Source organism: Lepidochelys kempii, chromosome 2 (genome assembly GCF_965140285.1).
Source record: "Lepidochelys kempii isolate rLepKem1 chromosome 2, rLepKem1.hap1, whole genome shotgun sequence".
Taxonomy (NCBI): domain Eukaryota; kingdom Metazoa; phylum Chordata; order Testudines; family Cheloniidae; genus Lepidochelys; species Lepidochelys kempii.
Window position 1 is genome coordinate 197,617,744 of NC_136381.1, and position 19,451 is coordinate 197,637,194.

The 19,451-nt window shown below is 41.2% G+C and overlaps 1 protein-coding gene across 9 annotated transcripts in view; it reads left to right on the forward strand.

The window, feature by feature from the left end:
* The first annotated feature begins 5,013 nt into the window (after window positions 1-5,013).
* Window positions 5,014-19,451, forward strand: part of AZI2 (5-azacytidine induced 2) — a 45,949-nt gene continuing 31,511 nt past the window's right edge. The window contains exons 1-4 of one of the 9 annotated variants that reach the window (XM_073333388.1): window positions 5,014-5,257; window positions 8,757-8,800; window positions 12,071-12,181; window positions 15,399-15,628. In XM_073333388.1, the coding sequence (XP_073189489.1) occupies window positions 15,404-15,628 (225 nt within the window). In that variant the 5' untranslated portion in view covers window positions 5,014-5,257; window positions 8,757-8,800; window positions 12,071-12,181; window positions 15,399-15,403. The other 8 variants (XM_073333389.1, XM_078851748.1, XM_073333391.1 and 5 more) reach the window with 8 other exon arrangements.

The following is a 19,451-nucleotide window of genomic DNA, read 5'->3' on the forward strand; positions in this document are numbered from 1 at the left end:
TTTTTGGTAGTATTTCTAACTCAAATATAACAAAATATTTCTAACTGTTCTTGTACAACATTAAGATATTTCTTAGAGATATATGAACAATAAAGATTGAAATCTTTTTCTCTTTTTTCCAAAGAAGATTTTTCTCATTTAGAATACTCAGATACTTTTCTCTAAATGAGACTTTTTTCCAACAGATGTACACAGAATAAACTCTCTAACCGCACTACTACTCTCTGAGACACTATTTCCAGCTATTTTCCCTATCTTTATTCACACTGTAGTGAGATCTTATGTGGTGGAAAGTTAGGTATGTACAGTTATACATACAATATGGTGCAATTTCTGTACTCAGATGCACATTCATTTCTTCAGTTCACTTTGTGACATGGTGTACAGTCCCTTTGGACCTCAGTTGGAGAACTCAAAAGGGACAAAAGCACTCTGCCTTTATTTTGACACAGAAAAAAACCTCCCATCTATCTTTTAAATAGTATAGGACAACAGTGGTGATCTAGGCAACCAGCTGCCCTCCCCAGGGAATCTATGTGGATTGGGTTTGGTGAGTAAGGGCTTTCTGGTACCTGGAAGGAAACTCCTGTATAGTGAGTAGGTAGGAATTATTTTCTTCTCATCTTGAATTGGACTGAGGAAAAGTAGTCATGTTTCTGCTTGACATCGTTAGTCTGAACAGGTGAACTATATTACAACTAACTCAGCACCAAATATAAACACCTGGGTCCAGATCCACAAAGGGACATAGATATGCAATGCTTGGTGTTGTGGCATTTTACTTTTAGGTGCCTAAAAAAATCACAGGAACAACACTGCAAGCCACAAAGTCTGAATGAGCTGCCTAAGGTCCCTATACAATCAATGGGGAGAGACAAGTGCCTTAGAAGGGGATTCACAAAAGCTATGGCGCTAGGTGGGGAGCTGCCTAAGCTAGGCAATGGGAGATGCCGGGTGACAGTCCCATCCTTCTCATGGAGATAGGCACCTAAAGCCAGGCTGTATGCAGGTGCCTTTTCCTGATTATTTAAATATTTATGCTCAGTGGAACAGTTATTCAGAGAAGAGAGAGAGAGCTTCTATTGTCCAATGGTTAGACCACCCACCTGGGACATGGAAGAGCCAGGGTCCAGTTCCCCTATTCCAATCACTCTTTCACTATTTAACTGCAGTGGAACAGCTTCAACAGGATTGTATCAGATTATCCAGTACCTCAGTGGTTTGAGCATTTTCCTGAAATGTGGGAGAGCCCTGTTCAAATCCTTTCTCCCCATCCTGATGGGGAAGAAGGAACTGGATCTAAGTCACTCAGGAGAATGTTCTAATCAGTAGACTAAAAGTGGGGGGCTGTTCTACCTCCTCTGGTGGCTAGACTTTGATTAGGACCTGACCCAGTAGGCAGTCTCTGAGCACACCTGTGATGCTGACAGACCAGGTGCCCCAGTGGAACACTGATGAATGTATAGCTCTAAACCAGTCTGGCTCACCTGTGTGTTAGTATTATTAAAATAGGTATTAAATTTATAAAAATGTGTTTAGACTTTATAAAATGCTTGTAGGGAGCTGCATGAATTAATCTCACTTAATATAACTTTATAAGATGGGGTACAGATGTTAAGTGTTTGCACTGTAAACCTCTGTAACTTGTATAACTCATTAAACAGGAAAGAACCATTAAATGTAAAATCCTGGTTTCCTATAGAAGGTGCTAGGTTCTGCACACATGGCCCATTGAAACCAAGTGAACCATTGTGAAACATCAAAGGACAAAAACTTTGTTGATTGACCCGCACACGCATGCCCTTGAAGCAGAGTTGTCAACTTTCATGGGCTAAATAAGCACCCCCGACTTTCACAATAAGCCAAAAATCAAGTTGATCCCATTTCAAAACAATGCTAAACAAGCCAATTCCTAAGAACCCCAATACTTTACGTTACTAGATATTCCCCCCAGCGTGCAGTGTGGGACTGTGGTTGGCGCACTGTGCACCCCTGACTCTCTCCCCTCCTTGCTGGGAGCTGATAAAAAAAAAAGCAACAAGCCAAAAACTAGCCAACAAGCAACTCACAAGCCAATTAAGCGAAAAACAAGCCAAATTTCTGCGTTTTTTTCCATGGGTTTGGCATGTCTGCCATGAAGATGTGCACGACGACTTGTCCCATCAGTTTGAATTCTGGGGGAAGGGAATAAAAATCCCTGATCAGAAGAGACTGGATTGCCCTATGCTGCTTGAACTCTTAGGGGTGAAAATTTCTAAGCATGAGCAAGAGTTCCCCGGTGCTTGGCTGGGGTTAGCCCTAGAGGACTTATAGCATTTGCATATTACAGCAGCTTCTATTACCTTTTGAGACTTAACACTGTAGCTCATTTGTCTATGTATGTTTACCTGCTTTAACTCTGGAAGTAACTCTCACTTATTGTTCTTAGTTAATAAATCTTTAGATAGCTTTTCTTATAGGATTGGTTTCAAGCATTGTCTTTGGTATAGGATCTAAGGTGCAGTTGACCTGGGCTAAGTGACTCATCCTTTGGGACTGGGAGTAACCTGAATATTATTGTGATTTTTGGTGTGAGGGACCATCTGTCACAAAGGCAAGCTTGCCTGGGTGGCAAGGTAGTCCTCTTGGGTACTCCAATATGTCTGTGACTTCATGTTAAGGCTGTTATAGGGCTTGAGGAGTTCACGCTGGATACTTGGTTGATGAAACCTAAGTATAAAACACACAACCAGTTTGGGGTTTGTGCTCTATTCCTTAAGAGTCTGCCCTGAGGTTGGTTTTTCATGGTATTCAGGCCCCACATGGAAGATAGGCAAGCAAACACCTGGCTTCCCCCAGTTTGTTGATTGCTCTGGAGCTTACGCGTCCAGATGCCTGGAGTGAGACAACAGTCAGCATTCTCAGAGACAGAAATGTAGGCACCTAAGAAACTCTTTACTGCAAAAACTTAGGTGCCAAGTAAATTTAGGTGCCTATAGGGTTTGGCAGGAGTTTTGTGGATCACAAAACTCTTAAACTGGGATTTAGGCACCTAAACCTCAGATTTAGGTGCTTAAATCTGGGGTTTAGCTATCTAAGTACCCTTGTGGATCCCACCCCTGGAACCTGATTCTCATTATTTTTTTACCTCTACTTGTGTAGTCATTTACATTGTGGCAAAGTGAGTGTAAAAGCGACTCCTATGATTTTTGCAGCTTTTTATACCCAGTTGCATAGATGTAAATGATTACAAAAGGTGAAAAGTGGTGGAGAATACGCCCCTTGTTTTTACTCAGGCCTGGTCTACATAGTTTGAGCAGCTGGATTAGAAAGTAGCGGATGTTGATTAGATGTATTGTTACCTAAGTGGTTTGTTTTTCTTCGGTTAAATAATTGTTAACTGTATAAAGGGGAATATGGCTTTCTGACTCTTAGCCATGATGATTTTATTTTGAGTCACTAAAGAAAAAAATCTAAATCTCAGGAAGGGAATTTTTTCTTTTAACAAAGAATAACACTTGTGTATCTCTAATAACAATGACCTGAACTTTCTGTTCACTTCATGAGGAAATGTACCTGATTGTCCAAACCAACGGGCAGAACTTAGTTTGGAATATTTCAATGGTAGCTTGACAAAAGAAGTAATTGTTGTACTGTATACTTCATTTCCATTTCCTCTATTGTTATAACATTGTGCATAAGCAGTAAAACTGATGGTCACATTGAATGATTGTGATTAAGATACTGCATACGAATTTTTAAAAATGTACAAGCTGTTGTGCTTTAGCAGTCAGCCAAAAAATGCTACTTACAAAATGCTCATTGGACAAGCAGCAGCTTCCCTACAAAAACAAAAAATGGGCCTTTTATACAATCAATTTTAGAATGTTAGATGCTCTAAAAACCAGATCCTGATCCTGCAAACACTTGTGTACCTGACTTCATTAGGTCTATTCACATACTCAGAGTTAAGCACCTGTATAAAATGTCTGCAGGATCAGTGCCCTGGAGCAGTAGTTAGAAATAATTTAAATTCTATGAGACTAAGTGGATGTAACAGTTTCTTAAAAAGACTTAAGGATATTGATCAGAGAGAAATCTTTGCAATCATTGAATACAGGCAGTGGAACTGGAACAAATTTTATAGTGAGGATGCTGAAAACCATTGAACAAGACCTCCTCAAGCCATGGGTGTGCTGCCAAACCCCTTGTTTACATTGGCCTCATTAACACTACAAAAGTGACTTCCACTCCTTTTCCTCAACTGTTGCCTACTTCTAACTTAAATTGAATTGGCTCATTAGCAATGACCCCCCACTTGCTAAGGCAACTCCTATCTTTTCATATGCTGTGTATTTCTACCTCCCTACTGTATGCTCCACTCCATGCATCTGATGAAGTGGGTTTTAGCCCAGGAAAGCTTATACCCAAATAAATTTGTTTGTCTCTAAGGTGCCACAAGGATTCCTCATTGTTTTTACCCCTAGTTCCAGCACCCTTGAATACAGGTATGAAATGGCTGTGTTTGGGTAGCCAATTAATAATTTTGTTATACTTCTGAATTTATAGGTAGTTTCTTTGAGCCTATCTAGTTCTATGAATATCCTCACCTATCTCCTTTTAATATTTACCCCTGCCTATGCATGTGTGTAATATCACCTGTGATAGAGGGGTGAAGAGTAATATTTAAGGGGCAGAAGCATGTAAAAGAGGGGGCTGGGAGCATATGGAAAGACATACAGAGGGGACATGCACGACTTTGGGCGGCCTCCGCTGCTTCTTGCAGGGGAACACAGAACTGTCCCGACGCTCCAGGGAGCAGCAATACTTTCCGAGGGCCACGTGTGCTGTGCAAGGGGGTAGCTATTGCAGCACTTGGGCAGGCGAGGGCGCTGGCGCCTGCATGAGAAGGAGGTCCCTTCAGAAGGGGCGGCCCTAGTCACAGAGCCGAGTACGCTCGTTCTGTGGCCGTAAAAGGGGGCGGGGTGGCACTCACCTCACGTCCCGCTCGCGCACTGCATGCCGGGAGGTGTAGTCCCGCCCTGTCGTCTTCCGGGACCCGCCGGTGCCCTTCGGGAGAGCGACATTGGGGTCACGTGAGGGGTTTGTTGACTTCCTCGAGGGGGCGGGAGGTCCTGGTAACGGCGTCGTCAGGCCGGGCCCCGGGCGGAGGTGATGGGAGCCCGGAGGAGCCCGAGTAGAGACCGCGGCGGCCGCTGCTGCTTCCTCTTCGCCGCCGCCCGCCAGTGACCGGAGCCGAGCGGAAACCCCCCGGCAGGTCAGCTCCGGCCCCTCCCTAGAGGGGATGGGGCGGATGGGCCGGGGTGGGGGGAGGGGAGAGCGGTGACAAGCGCCCTCGGCCGGTGGCTCGGGCTGACGTGGAGCCGCAACCCCCGACAGCTCGACGCTCACAGCGGCCTGCTGCGGGCGCGCCTCTGCGCCCACGCGCTCCCTCCCCGCCCCGCTGCCTGCTCCGGGGCTTGTCCGCATTGGGACGGTTCCTGTCTCTCCTGCGGAGGCGATGCGGGGCGCCGTGCCCTGGTCCGCGCGGACCGCACAGTCACGGGCAGCGGCGTCTGTGCCGGCCAGGTGGCCCCGGGCCCCCCCAGGGAAGTTACCTTTAAATCCACCCAGTGAGTATTTTACGTTCTCTCCTGCAGAGAGGAAGCTGGCAGGGTGACGGGAAAGGGGCAGCGAACAGGCTGCTGTGGTGCCCCGGAGCTGGGTAGGAGTCTGGGGATTATGCAGAAAAAGTAGCTGCACCGGAATGGCACCAGGAACCTGCAGATGAAGCCTTTTCAGATGAGGATGCATGACGCTCACAATTCCATAACATAGGCAGTGAAAGGGAGAAACTGTTCAGGGGGAGAAAAATGTTATCAAATACCATGAAGTCCTACAATGCACACCCAAATACAACTGTTCTGGGCGCATTATAAACGCGGGTTAATACTCATAAGTGTAGAGAAATGTGTATTGTAATGGGCTTGTAAAATTCACTTGCAAGTGGGGAATGAGCATGTGTGAAGGATTGGGGGGAGAGGGGTGTAATTTGTCTGATTGTGCAGAATTTAAATGTTCTGATAAACTACGTGTTTGGTCCTTCTAGCTGCCAAGATAACCACCTAAATGTGAGCTTCTGCTATGTGTGGTTCTGAGTCTGCAGATAGACCTCTCCAGCTTCTCCACTGATTCTCCTAACTCTTTCCCAGCAGCAGCAAAATTAAATTAACAGGGATGTCTGATATCTTTGCTGCCCTTCAGAATCCTGTGAGCTGGGATGAAACTGAAAAGAATCATGTCTATGTCACTGCTAACATTTGGGGAAAGGTATAAGCAGTAGCAGCCAAGGCAGGCACTGGAGTTATTCTCTGAGGAGGAATAATGGAGACTTGGGAGACTAGAAGCCCAGCTCCCACATGGAGATCATTTGCAATATAGTGTGAGATCAAAACTTTTAATGGAAATTGGTGAGGGAATCTTCTGTTTTTTCACTAATATCACATCTATGTGACGTAATGTGCAGAAAAGAGAGAAAGGATAGTTTTTTGTTCAATGTTCAGATCTGATGGTGGGGAAGTGGAACCCTTTGTTAAAAGGGAAGTCTAGTCTAAGCACAGGATTAGGAACCAGAAACTTAAAAAAAAAAAAAATTAATTCTGACTGCCATGTGAATCCTCTGTGCCCTTGAGCAACTTGCTTAATCTCTGTTTCAATTTCCCCATCTATAAAATGTGTATTACACTTAACTACTTCACATGGTGTTGATGATTGTGCAATGTTTATAAAGACCTTTGAACAAGAAAAGAGTAAGAGCCAGGTTTTATTATTAAACAAAGGGGAAATGATTATGTCCTAAAACAAGTAACGTGTTAAATCTCAAAAGCCGTTTATTACTCTTTAATATGAATTATAGAACAACAACAAATGCTTTCTATAAGCCAACAGTAAATCTAGGGAGGCACATGATCTATTGGTGTATACAGGCAACATTTTAGTGTCATGTACTCTTAGAAATATTTGGTTTAATTACTTGTAAGAGGGGAGAACAGTAAAATAGGATTATGTTTTTAGACACAGACTTATTTGGGATATACAGAAGGCCCTACCAAACTGAGGTCAGTTTCATGGTCATAGGATTTTAAAAATTTAAATCTGAAATTTCACTGTTATAATTGTAGGGGCCCTGACCCAAAAAGGAGTTGCGGGGAGGGTGGGTCGCAAAGTTATTGTAGGGGAGATTGTAGTACTTACTTCTTTGCAGCTGCTGGTGGCAGTGCTGTCTTCAGAGCTGAGCAGCTGGAGAGCAGCAGCTGCTGACCAGGATCCCAGCTCTGAAGGCAGAGCCACCACCAGCAGCAGTGCAGAAGGAAGGATGGCATGGCTTGGTATTGCCACCCTTACTTTTGCACTGCTGCTAGTGGGGTGCTGCCTGCTAGTGGGACACAGTTGGGTGCCCGGCCAACAGCCCTCACTCTCCTGTCCCCCAAGCTCTGAAGGCAGTACAGAAGTAAGGGTGGCAATATCACCCCCCCTAAAATAACCTTGTGGACCCCCCCCCCCCCGCAACTCCCTTTTGGGTCAGAACCCCCTGTTTGAGAAATGCTGGTCTCCCCCTCTCCCCCCCCCCCCGTGAAATCTATACAGAATAGGGTAAAAGTACACAAAAGACTAGATTTCACGGGGGGAGGACACACACCAGATTTCACGGTCTGTTTTGCGTTTTTTATGGCCGTGAATTTCGTAGGGCCCTAGATATACAGTAACACTTCTATTTTGTTTGCTTTGTCTTATATCTGGAAGTAAGAGTAAAAAATCAAGTATTAACATTTAATCACTTTTTTCATGAAATAACACCATTCTGAAAACTGATATAAACTGCATAAATCTGTGCCATGGCCAAATAAAAGTAATGCATTGTATCTTATTTTAATGAGATATAGCAGATGAACAAAAGGAGAATCAACACCATCTGACCAATTAGCTCTGCAAAGCAAGAGCAAGCGCTCGATAGTCCATGGACTGTAGTTTGAGAACTCCTGACTTGTGAAATAATACGTATATTAAATTTCAGGAAACATTTTTGTGACTATCGCCTATTCATAGATCATAAATCTATCTAATTGCCTCAAAAATAGTATTTGAGAAACTGGACTAACATAAGAACAGCCATGCTGGGTCAGACCAATGGTCCATCTAGCCTAATGTCCTGTCTTCGGACAGTAGCCACAGAAGCCACAGTGCTTCAGAGGGAATGAACAGAACAGGCAGTCATCAAGTGTTCCAGCCCTGTTGTCCACATTCCAGTTTCTGGTAGTCAGAGGCTAGGGATACCCAGAGCATGGGATTGCATCCCTGGCCAACTTGACTAACAGCCATTGATGGACCTATCCTCCATCCTCCTGCTTATCTAATTCTTTTTTGAATCTAGGTATACTTTTGGCCTTCACACCATCCCCTGGCATCAAGTTCCACAGGTTGACTGTGTTGTGTGAAGAATTGCTTTCTTTTGTTGGTTTTAAACCTGCTGCCTATTACTTTAAATGATTCTTGTTATATGAAGGAGCAAATAACACACATTCATTTTCTCTCCACCTTTCATGATTTTTTTTTTTGACCTCTATCATATCTCCCCTTAGTTGTCTCTTTTCCAAGCTGAAAGTCCCAGTTTTTTTAATCTTTCCTCATATGGAAGCTGTTTCATATCCTTAATCATTTTTGTTGCCCTTTTTTGTACCTTGTCCATTTCTAATGTATCTTTTTCTTTTTTGAGATAGAGCAACCAGAACTGTATGCAGTACTCAAAGTGGCAGTACTCAAGGTGTGGGTGATTTGTGATTCATTTCACTAATACTACTGTTCAATTAGATCATTATACTTGTAGTGGAAAGACTTTTTATATGTATACCTAATCTCTGTCGTCTTTGCTCATTACTCTTTAAAAATTTCCTTTCCTTCCTTTCTATGCCATTTAGGGCAGGTTTCTAATTTTTCTCTCACTACTTTATCTCCAGCCCAACTGTTTTCATGAAAATGAAGCAGCCTCAGAGCAGAGATTCGGTTTCATTTTGAGAGACACAACTCCTCTGCCCCTTCATTGTGCTGTTTCAGCAATAGCCTTTATAACATAGCTAATTGTGTACTGTGTAAAGGACAGATTTTGGCCTTGTATATGTTTATAGTTCCCATCTTCTTTAGTAAGAGTTTAACGTATTAGCTGAAAGTAGAACTCGGTCTCAAATTTTTTCCTTCTGTCAGTTATTTTAGAAGTTTTCACATAGTGTAGACCTAAATTAATAAACAGTTGATCTTGTTAACTGTGAATATTCTGATATCTTTCATAGTGTTAGTATATTCCTTAATTGTGATTCCTTCCCCATCTCACACTACCATATACTACAGCTTGGAACATAAACTGGGTACAGTGCACTTCTTGGCCAGCTGACAGCTGTTTAATATAAAATGAATAATTGATTTCAGTATCATTTTTATTGGGCAGGAATGCATATCACACACAACTTCACAGTAGGCACCTTTGTTGACAGTTTGAGTAAAGAGAGATTCTCAGTGAGCACAGAAACTGACCTACATTTGCAATTAAAAGAATCACATTATGGCCATTGCTAGTCTATATCTAAACACTTTTTTTTTTTCTTTGCCTCTTTGCCTACAATTTGTTACTTGCTTTTTGCATCTTTTCTTAAGTTAGATTGTAAGCTGCTTGGGGCAGTGACCACATCTTCCTGTGTGTGTGTGTGGTTTTTTAACAATGCTTAGAAAATTGAAGCAATAAGTATATCTTAAGAAGGTGGCTCCTTTGAGATTTCAGGGAGGCTTACGCTACCACTGTCAGTAGTGTGTCTGTTCAGTGGATAAAGAGGAATTTAGTTTTTGTGGGTATCCTGCTAATTTTCAAAATCAGAAAACTCACTGCAGGAAGTTGCTCTGTTACAGAATCTTTGGGAGATGATATTTTATTAGGTGTATGTATGGTTTATGAATCATTGTGGGTCACGTTTGTATGCGCTTCATCGCGGGAGGATTTCCACAGCTCCTCTAAGAAGTGAAAACAGTAGGGGATGATTAAGGCAAATGACTCAAGTTAGAATACCTTGAGAGAGGTACTGCCTCCTGGGGAGGCTCCCCTATTCTACTTCAAAGTGGATTCTGCAGAGACCAACAGACAAAGGACTTTTGAATAAATAGCCCAATGTTAAACTGACTAAAGGCTTTCTTCCTGATCCAGCAAATAGAAAAGGCCTTCTGTCCAACAGGGTCCCCAACCTTTGTGGAAGGGTTAGAAAGATTTTGGCTTACTGGGGCCCCATAAGACTGATGGATGACACACTGGTAAGCTGTTAGCCTGTGTACAGGGATGTTTTACAGAGACAACATAAAAAGCTGTAATGCTTTACCTGAAGAATAAATGTGCTTGCTTAAGAAGAGCTCTGTTGTAACTGCTAGTAATTTCTCCGTTAGTCACTCTCAGAGAAAAGTCAAAGCACAGGCACCAGCCTTTTTAGGCAGACTGGCTTGCTTGGGATCTCACAGTGTAATCCAGGGGGCTGTGCAGTCTTAAAACGCCTGGTCAGGAGGTAGTGAGACATGAGTTTCCATCTAGGAGAGTTGAAAGCTAGGAGCTGGAAACCTTTGAGTGCCCTGGAGAGGCCACAGATGGGAAAATACAGGTGCAGTTACCCTGAAACTGTGACACTCGCTTTGTTTCCTTACCTGTCTTGTTTAAAGAAAAAAAAAAAAAAGGTGCCTGCAGAGCTCTCATGTGCAGTGTATGCAAATATTTCAAGAGTGCAACAGTAGATTACGAATCAAAGTCCAACTTTAAATCACTTGATTTCATCTATCTAGATGTATTATGTGGATTTTTTAGAATTCTTAAACAGATTTCATTAGACCAAATTTAGTTTTCTATTTATGTAGCTTACTACCCATTTGCTAATTTTGAAAATGGAGTCAATCTGCTATCTTGGTTCTGTTTCCAGTTCATGTGACTGAGCACTGTGATGTTGTCACATTAATGTGTAAGTTTGGAACCTCACTTGTGCTGCTTCCTTTCACAGTGTAAAGGATCAGTGTCTTTTATGATGCAGAGATGTAGTTAAATATACCTTGTGTTAATTGAGATATTATAAATTAGGTTTTTAATGTTTTTTGCTTTAATTTCATGCAATGTATATGTTGAAGCAGTCTCCTAACTCTAACTTTCTATCCCTTAGTACCTACAAGCTCTTAATCTCCAGTCAAACAGGGCACTGTTATACTTCTTTCCGCCAGTGTGCCCTTGTGAATTTCTCTTAGAAACAAACTATCTAAAAATCACATCTGTCCTCCTGAACTTCCTCCTCTACTCATCACCCTCTCACCAGTTTTCCTCCCCATAATGATCTTCTGATAAACTCCCCACCCCCATCCCTTAAGGGGATGAAGCTGAGGGAGTTAGAGTTGGCCATCCTAACACCTTGAGAAATGAGGGAGAAGTGCCTGTTTGAGTTCCTCTAACTTGGCATAAGCAGGATCTTTCTCATGAATGGATTGTCTTCATCTGCCATGTAGAACCAGCTAAAACAGTCCATACCAGATCAGTTTTTGTAGCTGTGATGGTCCCAGGATATTAGAGGGCAAGGTGGTGTGACAAAGTTCCTCCTCTGCCTTGGTGGGTCCTGCGCTTATTGGTGGATTTGCTCGCCTCACAGGTTCACAGCAGCCCTCAGTTTGGCCACTTTTGTGGCTCAAATCTGCCATTCACTCAGTTAGCCTCATCACTGGCCAGCATGGGGAAAAGGAAGAAGAACAACCCCCGCAGTCTCTGCTGATCCACCTAGTAGATCGGGGAACAGGCCAGAGACCTTCCCCTAAGGTGGAACCCACAGTCCAGGTCAACTCCTCCAGTATCAAGTAGGGAGTTGGGGGGATGGGGGAGAACCTGGGCCCGCCCTCTACTCCGGGTTCCAGCCCAGGGCCCTGTAGATTGCAGCTGTCTACAGTGGCTCCTGTAACAGCTGCGTGACAGCTACAACTCCCTGGGCTACTTCCCCACGGCCTCCTCCCAACACCTTTTTTATTCTCACCACAGGACCTTCCTCCAGATGTCTGGTAATGCTTGTACTTCTCAATCTTCCAGTAGTACACCTTCTCACTCTCAGCGTCTTGCTCCCAGCACCTTGCATGCACACCACAAACTGAAGTGAGTTCTTTTTTAAAACTCGGGTGCTCTGATTAGCCTGCCTGTCTTAATTGATTCTGGAAAGTTCCTGATTGTTCTGGAACCTTCCCTGTTACTTTACTCAGGGAAAAGGGACCTACTTAACCTGGAGCTAATATATCTGCCTTCTATCACTCTGCCGCCTCGACGAGTAGGGTCCTGCCACCGGGCCAGCTCTGTATTTATTAGTGTCCTCTCCTGGGGGCTCCCCTCCCCCTCTGCAGCTTGGGCCAGGGCTGCCCCCCTTCCTGGGCAGAGGGCTAGCAGGGTGCCCTGGCCCCCTTCCATCCAGGCCCCTGCTCTGCCCTCCCTGCTGGGGCACACGGCAGAGCTGCCCGGGCCAGTGCCTGCAGCCTGTTGTGCCCCAATAAAGGGCTAGTGTATGGGGGGGGGGGGGAATATCACTCCCCTGTCACAGTGGGTGAAGTAATATCTCTTAGTGGACCAGCTTCTGTTGGTGAGAGAGAGACACAGAAGCTTTCAAGCCTATACAGAGCTCTTCTTCAGGTCTTCCCCCCCTCCCCTTACTAACAGAAGTTGGTCCAATAAAAGATAATACCTCACCCATGTGGTCATTATCAGATCTGACTGTAGTGGTGGTTGCATGTGCAACCAAGCTGATGTTAATTTAAAAAATATATTACATGTAACCTTTCCCCAAAAAACTGGAGTCTAAGCTGGCTGTCCTGTAACTCTCTGGTGTTTGTGGCTTGGACTTCTAAAGATCATTTCTTCCAGAGTTTAATGATTCTGTAATTTTAGGAAGGATGTATTGTATTCCTACATTAGGCAGGGATTCAATCATTTCATTAAGTGTAAAATTCCACTTGACTAACAAGAGAAGGACAGCTGTGCTTCCATATAATGGTTAAAGACAAAGCACCAGACTAGCTGTATGAGGTACCATGTTGCCAGAAGAATCTAGTGTAGGATTTTGAGAATATTTTTTTTAAATTAAAGATCTTTTGAAACATAAATTTTTAGTGCAGTAAAAAGACTCTCGATGTGCGCGGAAGAAATGTACAGTTCCTGAATTTATAAAGCAGCATTTGTACATGTTATGTCTCTTATTAGGCTGGAAAGTCACGTCATAAACTTTTTGAAAGAGAGCCCAAAGATAACCATAAGATTTCTTTTGCTAAGAGAATAGCTTGAGAATACATATAGGACATGACTGTCATGCTGTCCGGAGTGGCTCTCTGTGAGTGACTATCTCAGGGCAAAAAGAAAAAGAGTACTTGTGGCACCTTAGAGACTAACAAATTGGCAGATATGAGCATAAGCTTTCGTGAGCTACAGCTCACTTCATCGGATGCATTCAGTGGAAAATACAATAGGGAGATTTATATACACAGACAACATGAAACAATGGGTGTTACCATACACACTGTAAGGAGAGTGATCAGGTAAGGTGAGCTATTACCAGCAGGAGAGCAGGGGCCAGACTGTCAGAAAACAATAGCAAACAACCCAAACTGGTGGTATGTTCTATAATTAGATTTCACCAAGCCAGTAACATATCTGAACTCCTGGGTCACTTTACCAGTCTTACTGTGGAGTCACAGTCTCCCTTAGCTTCTCCAGGCTGTCTTGCCACCCAGAGAAACAGAACTTTGTGATAAAAGAAAAGGAGTACTTGTGCACCTAGGTAATTTAAACCTAAAATCGCACCACATCAGGTTTATCCCAGTCCCAAAAGACCAGCCACTTGCCCCAAATCAATTGATATTGCAGCTCTTACAGCGAAGACAATGCTGGCAGCCAGTTCTTTAATAAACTAATTAAAAGTTTATTAGCTAAGAAAAAAGAGTGTGTTTGAGAGGTTAAAGCAGGTAAAATATAATCGGTAAACCACTGTTTATAACTCCAAATGGTGGTAGTGATGTAATTGTTAGTTTCCCAAAAGTCTTTTCCACGGTTACCCAGAATAATTTTGGGGCTCTCTCCATCTTCTCATTCAGTTATACTGCCTTGTTAGAATCCCAATGGTCCAGAGATAAAGGATCTTTCTTTAAATCCATATTTATATCGTCTCACAGAAGACAAGCTGGCAGTCTCTCTGCCCACATGGGTTTTTCCTTTGATGACAGCGAGTGAGGAAGGCACTTAGACTTTTGGCCTCTGACCATGTACACAATGGCCATTTGCTGTGAAATTAACAGAAAATGCTAAAGTCTTTAAGTACTTCATAATCATTTCGCAAGATTTCTTTGATGGGTAACTTAGTTGCAAGGGTACTCACCATGATAAAGTGAGCTGTAGCTCACGAAAGCTCATGCTCAAATAAATTGGTTAGTCTCTAAGGTGCCACAAGTACTCCTTTTCTTTTTGCGAATACAGACTAACACAGCTGTTACTCTGAAACCACCATGTAAATGTTTGCTATTACATTTATGACAGGAACAGATAAGAAAAAAAATTCAAGTAACCTTCCATTAGTTTTATGAAGTTTAAACACCCAAACACTTACACATTTAAAATCGCTTTGATCTAATACACAAGTGAATTGACCTGAATACACTCTAGTATGACCTGGTCAGCCAACGTCACAATGACAATAATGAAAAACAGGAGACCATATCTGAAGTTAGTAAAAGATTATCAGAATTGGTGCTAATAAAGGAATAGGGAAGATGCAGAGCTGAAGGTTAGGAGCTACTTGAGTATGCAGAAAGAGGACTTAACTGTATACCTTTTTTGCAAATGATCATTATTTGATGTAGTTCAGAGATATCAGCCCTGTTTCTGTCATTGACTTGCCAAAGCTGCGAAGACTGTTTCTCCTTATGGTCCAAATATAACTTGGAACAAGCCAAGCTCTAAAACAGCATTGATAATTTATATTCCGTAAGTGTTATTTAAACACATAAGAGATTATGGATTTTGGTCAATGGAAAATATTGCAAACCGTGAAAGTTGGTGAAGTTTATAAGTACAGAAGAGTGTAAATAGGGAATGAGAAGTGTAAGATTATAGAAACATCTGACTGTATAACTTGATCATTGATGAAAAATGGGTGTCATGGATTCTCTGTAAACTCGCGATGACATGGCAAAGATAAATAAGAAGGAATTTTTTTTTAAAAGTATGTATGGCATTATGCATGAAGGCTTTTTAAACTGTAGTGCTTTTGGCATGATCTTGGTGATAATTTTTTTAATATAAAATACTTTTAATACTATTATGTCTTTTCAAACAGCTGTCATGGATGAGCTGGGAGAAGATGACATCTATATTTTGAATCATGAAAAAGCAGATGGTACTCGCAGAAGAGAGAAAGAGATTCCTGTTTCAGCATATGCAGGGGATGAGTCCATTGCTTCACATTTTGCACTTGTCACTGCTTATGAAGATATCAAGAAACGACTAAAGGAGACAGAGAAGGAGAACTCCTTCTTAAAGAAAAGAGTAAGACTCTTAGAAGAAAAGGTAAGTGCAATTTTTTTGATATTTTGTAATAAGACTTTTTTCCCTTAAAGTCTGGCTAGATGGATGTCAGTTCATGATATCACTAATCCTTATATCTTTAAAGAGGAAATACTATGTGTGTAATAAGTTTCTTTTTATATGCTCTCTCTTTGTTTTCATTTGACAGCCTAGTTTACTGTTAAATAGCCTTTGGCTCTTGAGTTCTATAACTCCACTTTTCTGTGAACAAAGTTGGTGTCAGGGTTCCTTCCCCACTCTGAACTCTAGGGTACAGATGTGGGGACCCGCATGAAAGACCTCCTAAGCTTATTTTTACCAGCTTAGGTTAAAAACTTTCCCAAGGCACAAACTTCTCCTTGTCTTTGAACTGTATGCTGCCACTACCAAGTGATTTAGACAAAGAACAGGAAAGGACCACTTGGGAGTTCCTATTTCCCCAAAATATCCCCCCAAGCCCTTACCCCCCCTTTCCTGGGGAGACTTGAGAATAAACAAGATAAGCACAGACCAGCCATGGATTTTTAACACCCAAAAAACCCAATCAAATGCTTAAAAAACAGAACGTTATTACTTGTGGCACCTTAGAGACTAACAAAAACTCTAAGGTGCCACAAGTACTCCTTTTCTTTTTGCGAATACAGACTAACACAGCTGTTACTCTGAGAACTTTATTAGAAGAACAAAAAAAGATAAGAGAAAACCTTACAGGCAGTCAGATTCAAAACATAAAGAATCCCTCTAGGCAAAACCTTACGTTACACAAAAACAGTAATACACGTTTCCTCTAGCACAGCAAACTTCACAAGCCAAAACAAAGAAAACCTAACGCATTTTCTAGCTAGATTACTTACTAACTTTACAGGAGTTGGAGGGCTTGCATCCTTGATCTTTTCCTGGCAAAGGTATCACACAGACAGACAAAAGCCTTCTCTCCCCCCGCCCAGATTTGAAAGTATCTTGTCCCCTCATTGGTCATTTTGGGTCAGGTGCCAGCCAGCTTATTTGAGCTTCTTAACCTTTTATAGGTAAAGGGATTCTGCCTCTGGCCAGGAGGGATTTTATAGCACTGTACACAGAAAAGTGGTTATCCTTCCCTTTATGTTTATGATAGTTGGTAAATAGCAAAATCAAAAAACATAACCAGAAATGTAAAATAAAAATATTTGACTTCCCAGTTCAGAGCCTCAGAAAAAGGGTCACAATTGATATTGAGAGGGAAACAATAGTTCTTATTCTGGTCTTCTAAAACTTTGTTTAAGAATGTAAAACTTTACCAGGTGTGTGGGTGAGGGTTTTTTTTTGGTCGTCTTTTTTAAACTACCCAGGCTATGAATTCCCTACAACTTTAGCACGTATATGATCTAGTCATTTCTCTACCTCCCTATAAAGCTCTGAAGTTGCAAGTGAGGAAAGTCATTGTCACAAGAATGTAAACGTTAGTGAATATTTTGTTTCACTGGCCAGATGGGTTCTAGATTTGAATAAACTAATAAGATTGTCTTCACATTAGTTAATGACAGGCAGTTTGTAACCGAGTTAGGTGTAATCTGATGATGTATTCAAAGACACTCATTTACCTTTAGGTCTACAGTGCCTTATAAAAAGATGGATAAAGTCTGGACTGCTGATGCCTAGAACCTTTTGAAGGCTCAAGTCACTGTGATTTGTGTTGGAAGAAAGAACTGAATCGTGCTTAGGGCTTCGTAAAAACAAAAGAAAATACCTCAAGCTATTGAAAGAAAAATTTTTCTTGAGGGGTAATTCTTGAAATAGTTATACTGGCAGAACTTTTACTTTAGTGAGTTTTTTGCCTGAGTAAGGTCAGTGTGATTTGGCCCTGAATTTGTGTAAACTTCTTTAGCAATTGTAAAATATTTAATTTATTTATACAGATTTCATGGTGGATTGATTTAAATCAAAGCAATTTAAATCACTGATTTAAATAAGCAGGAAGGAAACCATGATTTAAATTGATTTTAATCCTGTTGTGGATTTGTACTTTAGTTATTTTTCTAAAGAGAGGTTAATTCTTATTTGTTGGTAACCATTAAAATATATTGATTTGCAGCTAAATATAGCTTTTACACTAAAATTGGTGCTTTTTTATTTTTTGGCTAACCAGGAGGGTACATTATATCCATGTTTAAGCAATTTTATAGCCTAATTTACATTGTATTCAGATTATTAATGTTTAGATTTTTTTTATTATGTTAGAAAATGGTGAATGGTGCATTTCTTATTTACTAGATGACAAATCTCAAGTCCAAAATTAATCAAGCTCTATTTGGATTTAAATTCAATTAAATGCACAAAACAGGATATTTAATTTTTTTTTTTTTTTGGTCAAATAAAACTACCTTTAAATGTGCTGACTGTATAAGAAAAGTTTTATATTAAAAAATAGGACTGTCAAATGATTAAAAAAATTAATCATGTGATTGTGTGATTAAACAATAATAGAATACCATTTATTTAAATAGTTTTGGATGTTTTCTACATTTTCAAATATATTGATTTCACTTGCAACAGAATACAAAGTGTACAGTGCTCACTTTATATTTTTGATTATTTTTGATTTGCACTGTAAAAAACAGACAATATTTTTCAATTCATCTAATACAAGTACTGTAGAGCAATCTCTTTATCATGAAAGTTGAACTTACAAATGTAGAATTGTGTACCCAAAAAACGCTGCATTTAAAAATAAAACACTGTAAAACTTTAGAGCCTACAAGTCCACTCAGTCCTACTGCTTGTTCAGCCAGTTGCTCAGACAAACAAGTTTTACATTTGCAGGAGATAATGTTGCCCACTTATTGTTTACAATATCACCTGAAAGTGAGAACAGGCCTTTGCATGGCACTGTTGTAGCTGGCATCATAAGATATTTATGTGCCAGATGCACTAGAGAGTTGTATGTCCTTTCATGCTTCAACCATCATTTGAGGACATGAGTCCATGCTGATAATGGGTTCTGCTCGATAACCATCCAAAGCAGTGCAGACCGATGCATGTTCATTTTCATTATCTGAGTCAGTCAGATGTCACGAGCAGACAGCTGATTTTTTTTGTTTTTGTTTTGTTGTTCGGGTTCTATAGTTTCCGCATCAGTGTTGCTCTTTTAAGACTTCTGAAAGCATGCTCTACACCTCATCCCTCTCAGATTTTGGAAGGCACTTCAGATGCTTAAACATTGGGTTGAGTGATGTAGCTATCTTTAGAAATCTCATGTTAGTACCTTCTTTGTGTTTTGTCGAATCTGCAGCGGAAGTGTTCTTAAAAAGAACAACATGGGCTGGGTCATCATCCGAGACTGCTATAATATGAAATATATGGCAGAATGTGAGTAAAACAGAGTAGGAGACGTACAGTTCTCCCCCAAGGAGTTTAGTCACAAATTTAATACATTTATTTATTTTATTTTATTTTAAATGAGCATCCTCAATCAGCATGGAAGCATGTCCTCTGGAATGGGGTCCGAAGCATGAAGGGGCACATGAATGTTTAGCATATCTGGCACATAAATATCTTGCGACGCTGGCTACAACAATGCCATCTGTATTCTATATGTTGTCACCATTTCCTATTGTACGGCACTGTGGGGATGCTAGTGAAACTTAGAAAACATTTAAGGTTAGAAACATTCAGAACTATGCATCGCTATCTTTTGTGTCAGAGTAGCAGCCGTGTCAGTCTGTATCTGCAAAAAGAAAAGGAGGACTTGTGGCACCTTAGAGACTAACACATTTATTTGAGCATAAGCTTTCATGAGCTACTGAATGCATTCGATAAAGCTGTAGCTCACGAAAGCTTATGCTCAAAT